The sequence below is a fragment of the Maylandia zebra genome, linkage group LG7, assembly GCF_041146795.1.
Source record: "Maylandia zebra isolate NMK-2024a linkage group LG7, Mzebra_GT3a, whole genome shotgun sequence".
Classification (NCBI taxonomy): Eukaryota; Metazoa; Chordata; class Actinopteri; order Cichliformes; family Cichlidae; genus Maylandia; species Maylandia zebra.
In genome coordinates this window covers 61,672,026-61,692,247 of record NC_135173.1, presented here as the reverse complement: position 1 = coordinate 61,692,247, position 20,222 = coordinate 61,672,026, and the positions used below count along the sequence as shown (strand labels likewise).

At 40.0% G+C, this 20,222-nt stretch overlaps 1 protein-coding gene across 1 annotated transcript in view; it reads right to left on the bottom strand.

The window, feature by feature from the left end:
* Positions 1 to 15,366, bottom strand: part of xrcc4 (X-ray repair complementing defective repair in Chinese hamster cells 4) — a 28,219-nt gene extending 12,853 nt beyond the window's left edge. The window contains exons 1-6 of the mRNA XM_004572807.3: positions 15,229 to 15,366; positions 10,859 to 10,996; positions 8,951 to 9,141; positions 5,505 to 5,671; positions 3,655 to 3,786; positions 3,280 to 3,419 (exon numbers count right to left, since the gene is read on the bottom strand). Of these exons, the coding sequence (XP_004572864.3) occupies positions 3,280 to 3,419; positions 3,655 to 3,786; positions 5,505 to 5,671; positions 8,951 to 9,141; positions 10,859 to 10,994 (766 nt within the window). The 5' untranslated portion in view covers positions 10,995 to 10,996; positions 15,229 to 15,366. The remainder of the gene's footprint in view (positions 1 to 3,279; positions 3,420 to 3,654; positions 3,787 to 5,504; positions 5,672 to 8,950; positions 9,142 to 10,858; positions 10,997 to 15,228) is intronic.
* Positions 15,367 to 20,222: the final 4,856 nt, after the last annotated feature.

Sequence of the window (20,222 nt, the reverse complement as noted above, 5' to 3'; positions counted from 1 at the left end):
ACATCACACTCACACACACTGATCAAGTCCTCTGCTAGCAAATGCTATGGCCCTCAACTGTCCATCCTGAAGTTGGTAAAGAGCTGCATCGAGGTCAATGGTACTAGCGTCCGTGTGGAGGATATATGGGAGTTTGAGGCCTGCAAAACCCAACACTGGGGCTGAGGTAAACGTTCAAACAGATCATTTGTGAGTCCATCTCTGGCCAAATGGCTCTTTTGGTATACAGACCTTTATTGCTTTGTGGATCTTTTCTTCCCCTTTTTTATTGGTAGGTAACCGGCGGTTAGCTCATTTAATGGCCTTAAAATGTTAGAGTAGTCCTGGATGAATCCCCGCTAATACCCAGCAAAGCCCAAAAAAGATCCTTAGCTCCTTAAAGTTGGTGGAGATGGGCCAAGTTGTGAGGGCTTTGATTTTCTCTGTATCTGTTTCGACTCCATACTCTAATGCTATATGGCTGAGGTACTTAACTGAGATATTTAAATATCTCAGCCGGGTGCTAATTTCAAGCCAAACTTTTTCAATTTCAACAGGACTCTCTTCAGACACTGCTCATGCTCTTCGAGGGATAACAAGAAAATAATGAGATCATCAATAAAGACGAGGACCTCCTTACGATTCATCAGACCCATACACCGCTCCATGAGCCTTTGAAATGCTTATTAAATTCCCAGAACCCAAAGGGATACATTAGGGCAATTTTCTGCTTGTCTGACTCCAACATTTCAATCCGATAGTATCCGAACTTGAGATCCAAGACTGAGAACCATTTTGACCCTGCCAGAGCTGAAAATGCTTCCTCTAGATTGGGAAGTGTGTATGCATCTTTATGGTTTAGAGGTTTAGCCTCCTTTAATTGATGCACAAACTACCAGACCCGTCCTTTTTCCTGACAACTACAATTGGGGCGGCAAAAGGAGATTCAGATTCTCGTATCACTCCAATGTCGAGTAGTTCTTGGAGGCGTTTCCTCACTAAGCTTTATTTGGTGGTGTACTTTTTCTGTCTGTCCAAAATCTAACTCATGCTGTGAAAACAGTTCTGGCACTGAATTAAGCATATTTGTGACACAATCTTTCCATTCAGCAGACAAGTTACTTCCAAAGTCAAAACTGATCTTTTTAGACTGAGTACGATCTTCTGACTGGTCTGAGGGTTTTGGCACCTTCTCTATTTGTTCTGTATGTAGGACTCAGGTTAAGGCATTAATGTTGGCTAGCACACAGCCTGAAGGGACAACAACGTTGTGATTGGTTTCATTTTTAATATGATTGGCAGTTAACAGGGCTTCTTAGCTGGCAGGTTAACAACACCAGTAGACCACTGGGGAAGGGAAAGGCTGATGACTGTTCAATAATGGCTCACCTCTCATTAATGGAGTCGGGGATATACACTGAGGCTTCCGGAACTGCTGTCTGCCCTGCTTCCACCACACATTTAAAGGTGTTTATTGAAGTCATTACATGGACGCACACTACTCTGCATTGCATAACTGCTAACTGAGGTCATGGTTAGTTTCTGAGTAGGAAAACAAAGTCTCTTGATAGTCCAAACACACTTAGCTCCCACAACAACAGCTCCCAATGATGTATTTTAAGCCATAGCTGACAAGTCAAAGTGTGGAAATGCCCAACGTTTGCTGGTTTGCCAACTTTAGAGCAATAAATGTGAAGGTAGTGGTGTTTCAGACCTGCTCTCAGTGACATGTCACACTCATCTTAGCAGGTGTTTTCCATCAGCTAGCAAAGTAAAAAAAAACAAAAAAAAAAACGGTAAAAGCACTTCTCCGCCAAACTCCAAAGCACAAAAATATGTAAGTAAGACTCAGATTAAAATGGACATGGCTTCATGATTTTTTTTATATTTAATAATATATGTGCAAGATCTAAAAGTAGACAAACTGAAACCAGTAAAAGAAATGAAATTTCCTGAGAATACATACGAGTGAGGAGAAAAAGTATGCAAACCTGTAGGATTACCAGCAAATTTATAGCAGAAATTAGAGTCAGGCCTTTTAATCAATGGGATGATCCAGTACAGGTGAGCACCTTGTTTTTATTCAACGAAATGACTTGAAGATCGGCATTACCCTCTACGTGAGTCAGGGAGGTCACGAAGGAAGACAAGGTAACTCTGAAGGCCCTGAGGTTCTCTGGTGTTTAGGGCAGGGCTAGAAGGAGAAAGCACTGCTCTCCAAAAAGAACGCTGCTACTCATCTACAGTTTACTAAAGATGACATAGATGAGCCACGAGACAATGTTCTGGATGGATGTGGCCAAAACAGCATGTTTACTTTAAATAAGTGTTCAGTTTGGAGAAAAGACAATAACAGAATTTGGCATAATTACATCTGTAAAACATTGTGGTGGTATTATGGTTTTTACCTGTTTAGTTACCACTAAACCAGAAAAGCTTACCATCAATGATATTAAAAGCTAGGAATCTTTCAGTAAATTCGCAAGGAAAATATCGTGACATCTATTTATGAACTAAAACAAGTTGGTCATGACAAAAGGAGCACAAGTACCTCCTCAAAGTAATGGTTTAACAAGAATGTTTGGAGATTAATTTAAGAGATTAATTAAGAGATTAAGATTAAGTTTACTTGGTTATTTAATTTTCTGTGGCAGCTTCTAAGAGCAGCTCCCTCTTTTCTTATTGACGTTGTGCCACAAGGTTCTGTTCTGGGTCCTTTACTGTTTCTGTTATATCTGTGACACACTTACACACTCTTCTACACACTTTGAGCCTTTTTAAATACACTTCTTATCACTGCTACACAGATGAGATTTAGTTGTACGTCTCTTTTAATCCCCAAGATACTTCTAATCTATCCCGCATAGGCGCTTAGACTCTATTAATAGTTATTTGGATGACAATTTTCTCCAACTTAATGAAGAGAAAACAGAAATTCGTTTTTTGTATCCCTGACAGATTGATGGCTAAGGTAATGGAAACTCTAGGTCCTCTTACCTCTTGTGCTAAATCTTCAGTTCAAGAACATTGGTGTAACTTCAGACTCAGTTTTCACTCTGGGTGTTCAGGTTGAGGGCCTGCTGCCTGTGCATCATACAAGGCTGAGAACTAAAGCAGACAGAGCTTTTGTAACCCCGGACTCTCGAAGTCTCTTCCTCTGAGCTTGAGAACAGTCGATTCTCTTTTTAAAAGCAGCTAAAAACTCACCAACAATGATTCCCAGTTTGATTTTTAGCAATTTGTTTTGATGTTTTGACAAAATTGTACTTAATTGTTTTTCCCCAGTGTCACCAGTCTTACCCAAACTGGAGGCTGGAGTCGACTGCGTCTCCACTGGGTCCTCATCAGTACTGCCGCCATAATCATCCTCTTCAACACCATCATCCTGACCTCTTGTCTGACCTGACTTTACTGAGTCTTTCTTTCGTTGGTCATTACTCCTGTATCAGAAACCATACATTATACATGATTCACTGCTTAACATAACTTTTACAACAAAGAAATCAGAGGAATGTTGTAATTAAGGAAAAATACCCTTGACCTGTTTAATAAGCAATTATGGCATATATTTCATTTAAAAAAACGCTTGCCTTAAAACTCACAGCTAAAAATCTACTTTTTAAACATTTGGAAAAGCTTCAGTGTTTGAGAGTCAATGTGGTATAAGCAGTGCACCTCATTTCCTCCAGTTTTGTGACATCCTGCTGTAGACTGCGGATCTTTGCTTTCTTCTCATTCAGAACCAGGACAAACCGAGAGTAAAGCTCTGCCTCCAGGGCTTCCTTACCACCAATGTAACGCTTCAGTCTTGAATGTACAGAAACAAAAAAGTTCTTTAGCAAACCCAAATATACTAATTAGTCTGTGTAATCTGGCTTCATGGAAAGATCAAGTTGGTGAAAATGTATGCCATGCCTTCTGATGATACTGCCTAAGGGAAGCATGTATATTTTAAATAGAATTGGTCCTAGCACGGAACCCTGTGGAACTCTATTGTTATCCTTAGTGTGTGAAGAGGACTTTTAATTCCTAAGGAGATCATTTGTAACCTGTACTAGAGCTGTTTCTATCCTGTAATGAATTTTGAAACCTGACTCAGCCTCTTCAAATATAATAATGTTTATGGTGACTCAGGATTTAGTACAGTCTACTAGTGTAAAAGGCTGAGAGTAAAAAACAACACAAAACATAAATTACAGTCCATTTAACATGGACTAAACTAGATGATCATATTAAAAATGCTGACACTTTATGACATTATATAGAGCCACGGATAGAAAACAAAACATCTGAAACAGAGTGTGCAGTGACAGGAAGACAAAGCAACAGTTTTGGTGTGGACCAAAATTAGGGATGGGTATCGTTTAGGTTTTATCCGATACCGGTGCCAAATCGGTATTTTTGAAACGGTGCCGGTGCTCAAACGGTGCTCAAACCGGTGCTTAAAGGATGGAGAACACAAAATTGGTCCAAAAACCTCTCATGTTCAGCTGGTTTTTTGTAAAAAGATAACAATGTTAGCCTTTTCTGCAGCTATGGGGCATATATGGTATCACTCTTGGCTGGAAGCAGTGCTTAAACAATGGAAAAAACACAAACTTTATCCAAAAACCTCTCATGTTTAACTGTTTTCCACTTTTTCTTTGGTCCTTTTAGCCTTTTTGGCAGGGTGAAGGGAGTATCTGCCATCAAACAAGAAGACAGCTGCATGTAACTACGACGGTGTTTGCTAGTTCACCTTACTGCATTAATGTAATAACGTGGTTAGCCTACTCAACGTAAATGACACACGAACAACATTAAGCTACTCACGCAGAGAAGAACGGCTGCTGCTGCATCATCATCCGTCATCATTTCTGCTACACTGGCAGGGCTAGGGGCCAGGACTCTCCTCTTCGGGGTTTTTGGGGGATGTTGCTAACTCCGGGTCAGATAACAGGCAACCCACGCAGAGTAGATGCGCTCGATGTGAGGTCTCGCAGCAAGCTATCATACGGCGCATTTCTCGGCTTTAAAAAAAACGCTATGCGTCGCCAGGTGTTTCATCGGATTCGAGGTGTTACCTCCTTTGACAGTATCACAGTATCAGCTTAAAGCACTTGTTGCTGCTGAGTTTGCATATTTTGCTGTGAAGTACAGGCAGACTTTTGACCGCTTCGCCTTGGGCATTTTTAATTTGTAGCTCTGCTCTAAAAGAACGCACATACCTGGACCCGCCTACTATCCTCGGAAACGTAAAATGATTGGCTAGAAGTGTATCACAGCTCAGGAAAAAAAAGCACCGAAATAAATCACCGAAATGTGCGCTGCTTTTCGGTCTGGTTACTACCGTTTATGTCAGAACCGGTGCCATCATGGCACCGGACACCGGTACCCATCCCTAACCAAAATATTCCTGTATTTTCTGTGCACTATGTGCTAGCACAAGATTACATACTCGCACCTTCCAGTTTGTGTGGTTTGGGTGTAAAGTTGACTTTACTGTGATTTTGTATGCATGTGTGTTCATCCATGCATGTACTTACTCTGCAGTGATGTGTTGCTGTTCTCCTCGAAGTCTCTCGTTCTCCTCCTGTAGTCTCTGGTTGTGGTGCTGCAGGTTATTTCCCCTCTGCAGACTGTGAATCAGTAAATTTCTCACTGCCTCTGCTGGCTCTGGGACGGCCTTCAGCAGAACGCAGCCCAGCCTGAACTGGAAGAAAGGAGTGAAAAATCAACCAAACAAACTGACTTGTTTAGTTTTGTAAAGGCAGTCTTTGTGACCTAAATATATGTTTTTAGAGCTACAACTACCAAGCTGTGGTGTTCTCATGGACCTGTATTACTGGCACATGTTCATAACGTATTTATCCGAAATAACTGACAGATGATTTGATATTCTTGATAAGATCTTTGGGCTGTCATAACCATATCATAACATGACAGCCCTACTACCAAGTATTTCATTACTGATGAACTACTAAATGTATTTTGAGAGGTTAAATACTAAAGAAAGGCTATCAGAGAGAGTGAAAACTTAAAGAATGAAATAAAACTCTAACCAAAACTGTCTGATTTGACAGTATTAAAGTTTAACTACTATGTTTAGACTTAATTTGAGGTTATGGGCCATCTCACTCATATCACAAGCATAGTGATCAGTGGCCTCTGGGGAACAAACGTTTCTCTCAAACATGTTTGCATTCACACAAAGACATGGAGCACAAATGTGGGTATCAGCTCTAACTTCTGACCCCTGTGATCCACAGCTCCATAAATAACTCTGTTTCATGGGGGAAGTAATAGTTGTGTGTCTCCAGACTGGATAAGAGAGATAAACAGCAGAAAATCAACACCAAATGCTGATATACTATCCTCCACGTACTGTTTTAATTAAGTCGCAGTTCCTGGATTAATCATTTGATGCCAGCGTAAACTACCCACAGACTACAATGTAAAAATACTCAGCTTCACAGCATTAAAAAGCATCTTTAAATCCTGGCACAAACCAAAGAAATAAAAAGTGTTTTATTCTTTAAGGATAGTTTTCCCCTGTGTTTCAATCAACACAGCCACAACGCAACTTTAAGTATCAACAAAGCCAATTGTGGTGAGTTACAGTCACAATTCGGCTCTTGTTCGGGTTGTATGAAGGGAGAATTACGTGACAAACAATCTTTTCTTCTCTGAAGTGGAAGACTTTACATTTCACTATTTACTCACTATTTCCTCGCAGTACATTTGAGGAACTGCAATTTCTACTGAATAGACAAACCAGTAATTTATCCCTTCCTGCATTTCCACACTTTCTGTTTTTTCTGTGTCTAACCTTTGCCAGCTATTACTTCATCAACTCTTACAAATGGTAAGTAAATAACATGTGACTGAAATATTACATATTGAAATGAAAATGGTTTTTCTAAGACGCTCTGGGAAAAACGTTCTAGTTATCTTCTCCTTGTATTCACTGAGTTAGTATTGTGCTCTTAGTCATCATAAGCCTACCTCCAACTGTTACCTGAGGGCTTATGTGAGGGGCAGTAGGTTGTAAAGCTGCTAATCAAACTGGATGTTGTTGACTGGTTTTAGGCACCAGCAGGCCAGCTGGACACAAAATATTGAGAGCAACAGGTTTCCAATGTCATCATAGCAACAGTACTGTTTGTAACTCTGACTCACTGATTCACATATTCACATAAATTAACAGCTAGACACTTTTATTTCAGGACTGGTCCCCCACTTACTCCAAATTTACAACCAAGAAGAGTGAATGTTGCATTTCTCCTTTATCCCCCCACCTAATAGTCTAACACTAAAAATCTAAGATGTATTCCCATTAACAACTAATAATATTAATAATGGATTGCATTTATATAGCGCTTTTCTAGACAGTCAAAGCGCTTTACAATTCCACCATTCATTCACCCTCACATTCACAATTTTCCTGAGAAATGGTAAATGGACTGATACTTACATAGCACTTTTCTACCTGGAGCACTTAAAGCACAATTTACTACAAGCTTCATTCACCCAATCACACACACATTCATCCACATGCTATTTTCTGTACGCAAGCTCCTTATCTAATATTCACACACTCAAAACTCAGGTTTCAGTATCTTGCTCAGGAATACTTCAAAACGCTGGAATGGTAAACGGCCCGCTCTACTACCTAAACCACAGCTGCATAATAGCTTACAGCACCTGGTATTCACCCATCTGACCCTGCTCAGCTTCTGAGATCAGATAAAACTGGGTGCGCAAATAGTCAGATACAAGGACTGGAAGGAGTGAAGAGGAGAGAAAATGCAGCCAGTGTCCAAAGATACCATCTAAAATACTAAAGTTAGGTGCTCCCTGAAGTGGTTGACTATTTCCAAGTGTGAGACTCATTTCTGGGCTCTGCTGGCAATCAGCAGAGCTTGACAGGAGCAGAAATAGGGAGACATTACAGTGAAGGCTCATGTTATGACTCAAAACCTTATGACAGATGAATAACTGGGCTTTTCTCTGTTGCGGAAGAAAAGCCTTGGTCACCTCTAATAACACATTGCTGCACACGTCAGTAAACTGACACATGGTACTTTCATTTTTTTTTTTTAATTGCAACATAGATTCATTTCCCTTTTGCTGTTATGGAAGCACTCAACATTTCCATTTTTTTCACAACTACGATGAGAACATAGGCCCTGTGTCTAAATCTTGTACGTGTATTCACACAGTGAACCTTTACAGAAGCATTACTCAGTCAACTGCCAAATACCATCACTCCGTCTGTCGAAATATGAAACACCAGCAGTGCAAATATACTAAAGGTCATATTTCATAAAGCCACTAATCGATATTAAATGTGAAACCACAAACCAAGAACAAAGATTCAAATGACAAAGAGCAACTGAAAATACAAGAAACAAATCAAAAAGATTCATAAAACTACAACAAATAACCACAAAATATGAAGAAAGAGACAAAAATAAGCACACTACAGAGATACACAATAACCACAAAAAGACAAAAAAATACACTGAGGAACCATGACAACCAGAAAACATGGTAGTTTCATTTAACCTGCAGAAAAGTAGTGCAAAAGTCAAAATACAAGGCTTGCTGACATTTAAATAAGTCTTTTTCACTTTCATTTCTGTGTTTGCGCGTGTGCAGTGTGAGAGGTTGCTTTGATACCATCACGACGGGCGACAGGATTTCAAACAGGTTTGATTTTCTTGCAACCATACAATTGTTGATCGGGAGCTCGTCGTGAGGTGTTAATCGCTTCTCGTTACCCCATGTATACTACACGATGCACAACACACGATTAAAGCGAAACTCGGGCCGATCCCACAACCGTCGCTCGACTGAAAAGTCGACTCAAAATGGGCCAAAAATGGGCCAGCTTAACCACACTACACTGTTTATCTAACCCACTGCTATCTGGGTGTCATAGTGAGATATTAGGTCTAACTCATTCATGAGTTAGACATGCAGCACTTACTGAGATATCCTTCTGCATCTTCTCATATGTCAGTGTCAAAGTGGAACTGTGACCTGGGGGATTAGGTGTCAAAGTGAAGTTGTAGGTGTTGGAGTTTTCTCTCCCTGTAAAGGCTTGCTCCACGTCCTCGATATATCTTTCCAATGGCATCTCCAGTTCCTCTGCCTCATTGCACACCACTTCACCCCTCACTGTATAGGAAAAAATAAATAAAAAGAGAATCATGTCTAAAATTTAAATTAAGAAAAAGATTATCCCAAATCCTCTAGCAGCTAATTCAGCATGTTACTCAATGAGATGGAAACAGTGTTGATTTTTGAGGGAAAAAAAAGTGTACAGTGGGCACATTTAAGTTTAGCAACATCAGAATCTGTTGCTGTTAATGAATTGAGGCTGGAACCTCCAGTGCTAAAAAGTGCAGCCACACGTTTAGTCCAGATTGGACAATGTATGCGTGAATTAGAGCAAATAAAATTTGATGGCAAATAATTGAAATTTGCCAGGGCGCCACAGCCACGCCCTTTGACAAAAACTCAAAAGATCTACAATTCAATATTGCCTAGGTCTGCAGTTTAGACTGACCAAATGTGAAGTTCATCTGATAAAACCCCAAGGAGAAGTTCTCGAAAGTACAACAACTGGAAATGGTCAAAGCTGTGCCAAAACTCGAAGTGGCGGTCTTTCTGTTGGCTTTGGGACATGGGTCTATCGGACCCATGGATTTGCATGTTACACACGTGTACCAAATTTCATACAACTATGTGAAACCCAGCACGGGGACGTAATTTTTCCTCACTGTGCAGGGGGGTTTTCCGAGCCATTTTGCCCCACCCATGTCTGAAACAAAAATAATAATAAAATTTTCACCAGACTTGACACGTGTGCAATACTTCATGAGTTTTTAAATATGTTAAACCCCCCAAAAAGCCCCTTCATTTGCTTTAATAATTACAATAATGAATGGAGTGATTACAATAAGGCCTTCACATATTTCGTGCTTGGGCCCTGAATGATTTTGATAATTACTGTAAATACAGGGCTGCTGTGGTATAAACGTTGCACTGTGTGTTGATTTAATACATTTACTAAGCACTGTGTACATCCCAGAACCACCAACTTTCCCATTAGTAGATGACCTGTCCTACATCCTGAGCTACAGCTATCCCTCAAATCAGTATGTTACAAATTACTGATTTAAGTTTCACATATATTTCAAGAATCGTTAGTTTCTGAACTGAATCAACCAAAAAGGTCATTCAGTTCCTCTGAATACAGCGGTTTTCAGTGGTTTATAGTCATCTGGTTTTTAGTCATCACTCATCCAACTGACTTCTTGACCCTCTTCAGATTCAGACTGTAGAGACGGAAGAAGTCACTTGGGTCTAGATAAATGGTATCAAGGATTTTTGTCTGAATTACTGAGCTTGCAACAAAACATTCTTTGTCTTTATTTTTTGCATTTAGCATTTTCTAAACTAATTTTCAGCTTAGCGTGCAGCAGCTTTCTGAAGAACAAACTAAATTCATCTATCAAAGATATAGCAAAAACTTTCAGAATGGCCAAGTCAGCTACACCAGAACAGCAGAAAACAACTTGGCCCCGTCACACAGGCCCAGAAGCCCATTAGTGACCCCTTGGTAACCACCGGTTGATAAGGAAAAATGTATTTTCAGGAATGATTAGCAGGTGGTTACTGGAGGTTGCCAGCAGTTGCTCAGTGAAATTGGTACCAATTTCCAATGTCCCAGGCAACATTTATCTCAAAGGACTTTAAGCCTTTGAAGTTTATCTTGAGCCTCTGAAAACTGAGGACTGTGTATAAAAATGGCATGTGATGTAAAAGAGGTAAGAGTGTATAATATAAGGTAATAAACTGTGAAGTCATGCTGAGTGATTTTTGTTTTTACCTTCCCCTCTCCATGCATCTTGTCCATCAGTAAGCAGCAACTGGAAGCCGGTACTAAAGTTGCACCCTTCCCAGTCCACCCGCAGGAAGTAGGAGGTGTCTGAGCAGAGATTAATTTCACGCACTGACGTGTGCATCCCTGCAGACAGACAGACCAAAAACTGATTAAAAGATCACTTAAGTTTTCCGAGTACTTTAATAGGTACTTACTACTGGATTTGGTTAACATCATTTCATTACATCAAACCTTTCAATGGCCCCACGTGTGAGGTCAGCATGACAGAAATGTTTGATTACAGGACAAAGACGATCACTCAGAACAACTTTGTACTGATTTCCCTTTGAGGCTGTGGTGTCCAAACCCAGGCCTCAAAGGGCCGGCGTCCTGCTGTGTAGACCCAGGGTGAGATCTAAAACCTGCACGACACCGGCCCTCGAGGCCTCGAGTTGGCCAAGCCAGCTTTAAGGGATTAAGTGGAGAGGACATACCACCTAAAAAAATAAAATAAAATAAAAAAGATTCCAGTCTGTAATTGTCTTTTCATTGAAGCGCATTTCTGGATTCCCTCATCGAGCAGCCACATGCTTGTGCTCTTCATTAGAGAAAAAAAAATTGACAATGTTTCTATCCACTGTACTTGACCTGTAACTGTACTTGTCAAAGTGGTCAATAATTTATTTTATTTTATGACATAAAGAAATATAGATAGATAGAGTGAGCTTGTCTCATTTTGCAACTCTTCATCATTCTCTCACATAAAGAAATTAAGAAACCACGAAGAGGTTCGTGAATGCAAAGTATTTTTCGGAAAATAAAATAAAATGGTTTTTACTTCTTTGCTTTTGTAAATTTGTAATTTTCTGTATGACCATGGTCTGATCATTATTGATGTAAATCTTTTGAAACTAAAGCTAAAACTGGCTCTTTAAAAGCTAGAGACTGTTAGCATGGGGATTGGCAGACCTGACGACTGGATGCGTTTCAGCAGGAGCAGAGTCCCAGGTAGGGGATGGGTGTCGTTTTGTGGGCATGCTTGATGTTGCCTTACACATGTTCCAGTGCCTCGTCCCACCAGTGTCCTGCCGGTGTAAACGTATCTAATATTTCATGACGCATAGCTGAGTTCCCGGGAAGAGGAGAATGGCAAAAAAACTTCTAAGACCAACAATTTAAAGACTGAAAAGCACAGATAGTGGATGCAGCAGACACTTCTTATTATTTTTAACACTCTGCTTCAATTCAGCTCTTTGTATGTTATGACTTCGTTCTTTTCTGCGGGTGGCTTACGGACCAACAAAACCGTAAGCAAGAGCTGCCCACAGACCAGCTGTAGCACATACTTTGTACACTGCCTTCATCTGACAACAGATGTCACTCGGACATCTGTGCAGTCAAGATCTTGAAGGACTGCATGCCAGCTCTTCTCACATCGGTGAAAACCACCTCTCCCCTCCTCTGTCCAACCAAATAATGTACAAATAATATGACCAAATATGACCAGATAATGGTCATAAATTTACAGGACCATAAATCCCAGACAAGCAGGAAAGCCCAGACCTTCAACTTGTCAGCGACCTCCTCCAGCTTATCCAAAGAAACATCGAAGCACTCCCAGGCCATCCAGTATATATATTCTCTGGGTCTAGTCAGGGGTCTCCTCCGGAGCCTCGTCTCACTAGGACATGACTAATTGGAATACTTTATCCAAGAGGCGCCCACCTCAGCTGACTCATTTTGATGTAGAGGAGCAGCGGCTCTACTCTGAGCCTCTCTTGACTAACTGAACTCACGCTGTCACGAAGGGAAAGCCCATCCACCTTTCACAGAAATCTCATTTCCACTGCTTGTATCCATGAAGATGGATAGTGCCAAAAAAAACAACTGACGAAGAACAGTCACAGGTAACAGAGCTGGTTTTATTTAAAGTTTTCTTTGGTATGCGGGGAGACATTGACATGCAGAGTTAAAAACAGTCGTAATTTTTCAGTGGAATAAATTTCTTGTACTGCAACCTTTAACAGCAATAGTTTTACGACAGGTTTTGCAAATTTGCAAATTGTTCGACATCCTCCTTGTAAAATCCAAACGACAGCTAGTCTAATTCCTACAACAATGCTCCATCTCGTGGTAGATGGTTGCATAACATTTAGGACACAACAAGGTATCAAAGGGTATTCACTAATTACCAAATAATAAGTATCTAGTTTCATTCCAACCTAGGGAAACAAAAAATACATCAAAACTAGAAACCAAAATAAAAGAAATGAATTAACCTCACTAAAAAGAGTCAGTTGCTATAAGCATAGGCATGGCTGGATGTCTCAGCTTCACATTAATTTCTCTGAAGTTGTGGAATTCAGCCCTTCTTTTTGTCACAAAAAATTGGCAGACATCAGCAGTGAGCAAACTCATTTACTGTTTAGTTCAAGCCAAGATGATTAAAAGCGAGCTTGTGTCAATAGGATCTAAACAGCAGAAGCTTTGACTTTCTACAGGTTTTTCAAGCCAGGGGTGGCTCAGGTGGTGGAGCAGATCAGCTACTGATTGGAAGGTTGGTGGTTCGATCCTTGGCTTCCCCAGTCTGCATGGGCCCAAATATCCTTGGGCACAACCCCAAGTTCCCCAAGCGTCGTGTGAATGTTGGTTAGTTTGCACTTGTGTTTAGAAGTGCTTGTATGAGTGGGCGTGAATGGGGTGAATGAGGCATGTTGTGTACAGCGCTTTGAGTACTCCGGAATATAAGAATCAGTCCATGTGGGTCTACTGGAGACCTGTCCTCACACTGTCTACAAGACTGCTTTTCGATTTGGAAGAGTGCTGCTATTTTTGCACATCACACTTCAGAGCATTAACATAAGCATTTAGTACTGAAGCAGATGTTGGAAAGATGTAATTAAAGGTGCAGTGCTCTCAAACATGTGTCTGGCTTCATGGTGCTGTTTATCAATCCAACAACCTTCTCCACTGCACACAGCCTGTGTTTAGACCTAATTAAAGGCTGTGTATCAGTGCATTAGAGCAGTTACATAGTTACACAGTTATGATAACATGGTTGTAAAAAGCTCAACTTAGCCATGTTGCCACTTTAGCCAATACAGTAGCCAAAATTGACATCGCATTTTATGTATGTGACTAGAGGCCGGTTATGCTTTATAATTTATTTTAATTTAAAGATCACAAACAGAATTGGACCCTTGGAAAGCCTTAAACATCACCGACTCTTAAACATCAACACAGAATTTTACAAACTGAAAAAGGAAAAATAAAAACTTGAGCAGACTCCCTTTACATGTATTTTAGCCCAGTCCATTGTAAATGGCTAACAATCACTTACACTCACTTTCATGCCTATGATCATTTTACAATGACCAATCACAGTAACATTGATGTCATTGTACTGTAGGAGGAAGCTGGATTAGTAGAAGAGAGCCCACAAAGACACAGGAAGAATATGAAGAACTCCAAACAAAAAGACCGCAGCAGGGTATGGAACTTCTTGCTGTGAGGTAACACTGCTAACCACTGCATCACTATGGCTTCCTCCATGAAACACACAACAGTAATTTAACAAAACCGACTCAATTTAAAAATAGAAGGTGACACACTAACTGTGTCTGATCTCTTTTCCAGATCGTCAGGCTCCCATATCTCGCTCCTGTCAGGTTACAGCTGAATAATTAGCTTGACGAAAATTTGAGTAAATGATGACAACAGACGTCATAAAATAACATATATAGAGCTCCACTGACGACGGCTTTTACTCACGCACGCAGGTGAACAAGGTGAACATACTCTAAGTTGATTAAATTTACTCTGATCAGCTGTTCTCAAACAGAAAATTCAAAGTTGCCCATCTCAGAGGTGATCAACTCAGAGTTTAATTTTAAACTCAGACTTTGTTGAACAGGATTTCTAGTTACAGAGCAAGTGTGCTGAGCAGCAACATTTGGGAGACTAATATATGTACTAAAATCCCGTTCGTTTAATGTTTTCTCACAGTCCACTCTAAGTATTAGGATGTATGTCCAAACAACTGTCCCATGAATGATTAAAAGAAATGCGCTCCTTCTCACAGTTGGACGTCTGTTTCCGAATCAAACAAACTTCTTGGTGCTTCTTGCAGCAAACTCAGTCTCAACTATTAAAACGCGTCAGCGATCTTTGCTTTTCCAAGACTGGCGGCAACTTGAGGTTTACACTGAGAACAGATCCCGCGACTGCACTGTATGCTAACATGACAAGAACAAGCAGCTAGCAAGTGCTAGCGAGCTCAGCTCAGAGTGAGACACGGGTTGTTTGTAAACACAAGCACGAGGGTAGAAGCGCTCCTTCACATCTATATGAGAACAGCACATCTATTAATGCCCTACCTTCAGCGCTTCAGCTGCACCTTTATGCGTCCGCCAATTTGTTTTGGGTTTTTGTTGACAAGCTGCACCGGGAACGTGGATGTACGTCATCACCCAGCGACATCCAGCAACCAAACAGATGAGGTGTGTGTGTGTGTGTGTGTGTGGTAAGAATGATGGGAAACTACGAAAATATCACTAAAGACTCAAGAAAAAGAAAAAAAAATTATACATCTCTCCAGGTGTCCTGCAAGCAAACATTCATATCCTTTAGAACACCTGCTTATTTACTTTCTTAAACATTTTTTTCTGCATTTGCTATATAATAGACCTCAAGTTAGAATATCTAGCTGTTTCATTAAACTATTACCAAAAAATACTGCACATTTGATATAAACAGTTATGTCATGCATACATTTTCTTCCACTTATCTGCAACTGGTTCATGGAGGCTAGTAGCCTAAGCAGAGAACCTCCTTCAGCTTATCCAGTGTCTTCATGCCACATATTTCACACACAAGGACCAGTACTATAGGCAGAAACATGGGTGTGCCATTGGTTCCCCAATTTCCCCCACTGTGACCAATTTGTATATAGAGGAAATGGAAGAGAGGGCTCTGTTATCCTATCCTGGAACACCACTGATTCAGCACATTGGTTCAAGGATGTGTATGACACCTGAGTGAAAATCAAATCTCAGGGTAAAGGTAAGGGTACACCTTTCACCATCTTAAAATGCTGTGACTGCAGCCATTCTCCAACTCTCAGTGAGTGGTACTCATGGCCCTTGATCATTGGCCATTACAATTTGCATATTACTGTTTATGAAACTGAGTTCATGACCCATTGTTAGCCAGTAATGCTAGTTTTGGTTATTATGCAAGTGTACTGTTTAGGTTGGGGAAACCTGCTGTCAACTGAGAGTGAAGAATGGCCTGTATTTGTATAGCGCTTTATTAGTCCCTAAGGACACCAAAGCACTTTACACATCCAGTCATCCACCCATTCACACACACATTCACACACTGGTGATGGCAAGCTACATTGTAACCACAGCCACCCTGGGGCGCACTGACACAAGAAGTCACTTAAATGAGTGACGAAATGTTTCTCCCACTAAAAACACAACATCCAGATGAACAGAATCAACTTTCTGGGATATATTACTCACAACATCCAACAATTCAACAGTGTGTTACAGAGGAAATTATATCTGATCCTGTCAGAAAAGTGTGTAAACAGTGAACCAAACTGGGAACATTTTTAACCCAGTGATTTTGGGTGTGTAGTGTGAAGGGTTTGTGGGAAATGCAAATAGATAAACAGGAAGGGATTACTGTTACAGTGAACCCGTTACATTAGTAGGCTCCACCTCAGGGTAGGAAATGCAGCCAAGTAATAAAAAAAGCAAAGAAAACAATGGATCCCACTGAGGCTGAAAGAATAAAAGAGATCAGGCTGGACTGTACACTGCTTCAGATGTATTTGTGTCTGACCTTGTGTAGTTTGCTACTGGAACAGTTTTAGTCCCACAGGAACTTAATTACCAACTGCAAGAAAAACTTTATGGATAGCCTTTTGCTGATACTAAACCGAGAGCATTTGGGTCTGACCTTGTTATAGCTATGAAAGTTTAATTAGACAGTGTTTTGGGAGGGATTTAGCATACACTCATTTCCTGTCCGTTTGGAAACCATGGTTGTCTTTTTTTTTTTTAGCACAGTCCCATTCATGTAGTTATGAACGTCAAGATCAGAACTGAAACTGTACAGGTTACTCCAAATCAAATCTGTCATACATACATCTCTGAACTTCTGATCACACTTTTAGTAAATCACTACAAAAAACCAGCTGTTGTGGGCTTTTGTGTGTACTTCTATGTGCTTTAACATAGTAGAAAGAACATCAGTGAAAGGACAGCCTCTCAAAGCCATTATTCTTGAAATAACTGCTTACCAAACTTAAATCCCTGTTTTGTGGTAAGGTCTACATTTCAATTCGCTTGAAATTATTTAACTATAAAGAAAACTGTGCTTATTGTGTCCGTTAAACATCAGAGAATTAGAAGTCCTCCAGTTTGTCTTTAAGACTTGGGATGTCTGTATGTGAGGGGGTTAAGCAGGTCATCTACTAATTATTATGTTAATTATAAGGTTATATGTTTTTATTAATTAAAAGCATAAAGTAACCAATCCCACATATCTTGTCATGTTAAACCGCTGTTCTCAAAACTCTTGGTTAATATTTGAACTTATAAGAGGAGTGACAATGGGAAGAAACAAAAAAAAAGCACCACTAAGAACCGATGGCACAAGATGGCAAATGTAAATGAAAATTAAACTAAAATGAATGTAAATGAAACTGGAAGTTTAACTGGAGTCGATACAAAACTTTAAAAATAACAGCTAAATGGTTTTCAATCAGGATTCACTAACATCAGTCAGACAAATAGCTGAGGCTGAGATACGAACTGAAAAGATGGAAGATTTTGTTCAAAATGTGGAACAGTATAAGATGATAAAAATGATGAAATATCAGGAAAACCAACTACTTGACCAAGAAGGGAGATCTTTAAAGAATAAGAATATTCACTATTCCTGAAGGAATGGAGGGATTTTGTGAAGAAGCTTCTACAAGACACAATGGGGATTCACCTGGCTACAGAGCTGAATATTGAACAAACACATTGGGTGACTACTCCAAAACCCTCTGGAGACAAAATACTGCATGACTTTTAACAGGAACTCTTCAAAGAGAGCATATAACCCCTGTTCTAGCTTCACTCCACTGGCTGCCTGCCTCAATTTAGCAGTTTGGAGACAAAGTTAGAGAGACATAAAAAGACAAAGAAACAGAAAAGATTCATGGATGTAGTGAAGGAGGCCATTATGCTGGAATAGGGGGAGATGGAGGTAGATTCTATGCTAGAAGGAGCAGACAGAAGGAGAACATGACTTGGGTCAGAAACAGATCATAGGTTGGGTTAAATTAATAACAGTAAACACATGTTTTAAAGCTCAATTTTAAGGAAGAGTGGGAGTAGAGTGGCTCGCCTCCTCCTCACAAGTCAAAGTGTCCTTTGGCAAGATACTGAACCCTGAGTTGTCCCTGAAGTATTCATCAGAGTCTAAATGTGTGAGAATGTCAGACAAGGTATAGAAAAAAAGTTATTGTATGAATGTGTGAGTCATTGGGTGAATGAGGCTTTGAGTACTCAGAGTAGAATAGTGCTATATAATTACTAGCCCATGTTTTTTTTTTTACCATCTTATAAATTCAGCACAAATTTCACGTGCATTTATCCATAGAATTGCACTAACACGGTTAGTGTTAGTGGTTAGCATTAACTTTAAAATGAAAGACAAAAAGGACCACTGGCTTCAATCTGCACAAAAAAATATAAAGTGATTACAAAGAGACACAAAATCAAAAAGTCACGCAATTATTAGCAGACAGAAAGACTCCAAAAAGACACAAAAGAGGCAGAAAAAATAAAATAAGACACGAAGATAGATAAAAAGAAACTCAAAGGAGGAAGAATACAACAGCAAAGAAATGCATAAAAAGTACAGAGTGCAAAATATCACAGCACTACAGCAAAGAAACACAAAACAACTACAAAAAAATGTACAAAAATCCATTAGCATCTGATAGCTGTTTGTACCATCGATGCTTGAGCCATGTTGCTAATATATCGAAAAGAGTAGTGTATGATTACTTTTAATGGTGCCATCATTATGGTAGTTAGGGATATGACCTTGAGGTTCTGAAGATTTACGTATGTATGCATGCTCAGAGGAGAACAGGACTGAGGCAAGATGTTGGGCAATTCAAAATCATAAAAACAATACTTGGAGGAAAGGCCCCCTTTCAGTTTCTCTGAAATTGGAACCAGGAGACATAAGAGAATGAAGCCTCTGTGCTTTTGTTATAAGGCACACTCTCCTGTGGATGAAAACTTTTTGGTAAGTTGTGTAATCCTCCACTGTGGGCTGCGAGCTGGCACAGTGCAGGAGCTGTCTGGCTGCAGTTTCACTTTGCCTCCATGAGAAAGAATCCAGCTGTGTGCAGACTGTGTGTGTGTGTTTGGGGGAGGGGGGGGGTCTTATGAGGGTAGCCACTCTCCCCCACTCACTCTGCTATGATTTACTGTGTCACAATTTCCAGAAACTATCCTTCCTATGAGCAACTGTGTGAAAAATATACTATCATTAACATGCAAGCATATAAAACAAATATACATTTGTCATAATTTCCTGTGTAAGACTTTTCTTTGATTAACTCTTTTGGAAGTGAAGCCAAGATGTTAACCTAACCCTAACATAAACAACATGTGCAGTACCAGCCAAATCTGTTCCACAGAGGCATTAAAGTCCATTATTGTCACAGAGAGAGACCAACTCAGACTGCATGATCCAGGTTTAACCAAAACCATAGCTGTGAATAGGTGAGAGAAATGGCAGAGAAAGAAGAGGAACACAACACATCCAGGTAAAGCAGAGATGTGGCTGATGAAGATGGAGAAACAGAGGACTTTATGATCTAATTCATGAAATCAGTTTAACATACAATTGTGATTAGTTACAACTGACTAATGCATATGAACGTAAGACTGTGGTTGCATTATCTTAGACACGAGCCACAATTCAACCGTGCATTAGTGTATTACTGTAGGGTCTTTACAACATAAAACGACTTAAGGCAACTGTTGTCACTATTTAAATAATATTGAACTGAACTGCATGGGGATGAGTCAATGTCATCATTGTGCTCCACTACTTAATGTAAGTGTGTTGCTTCTTTTCATTGAGGTTTGTGGGCATTTGTTCATACACAGCTCAATGAAGGTCCCATCACAGCCTTTCAGGCGTACGGGCGTGTTTGAGGTCTGGACTTTGACTGGACCACTGCAGCACTGATTCTTTCTTTTTTCAGTTATTCTTTTGTAGATTTGCTGCTGTGCTTGCATTTACTGCCCTGTAGATGACCCAGTTTCATACAGATGGCCTCACATTT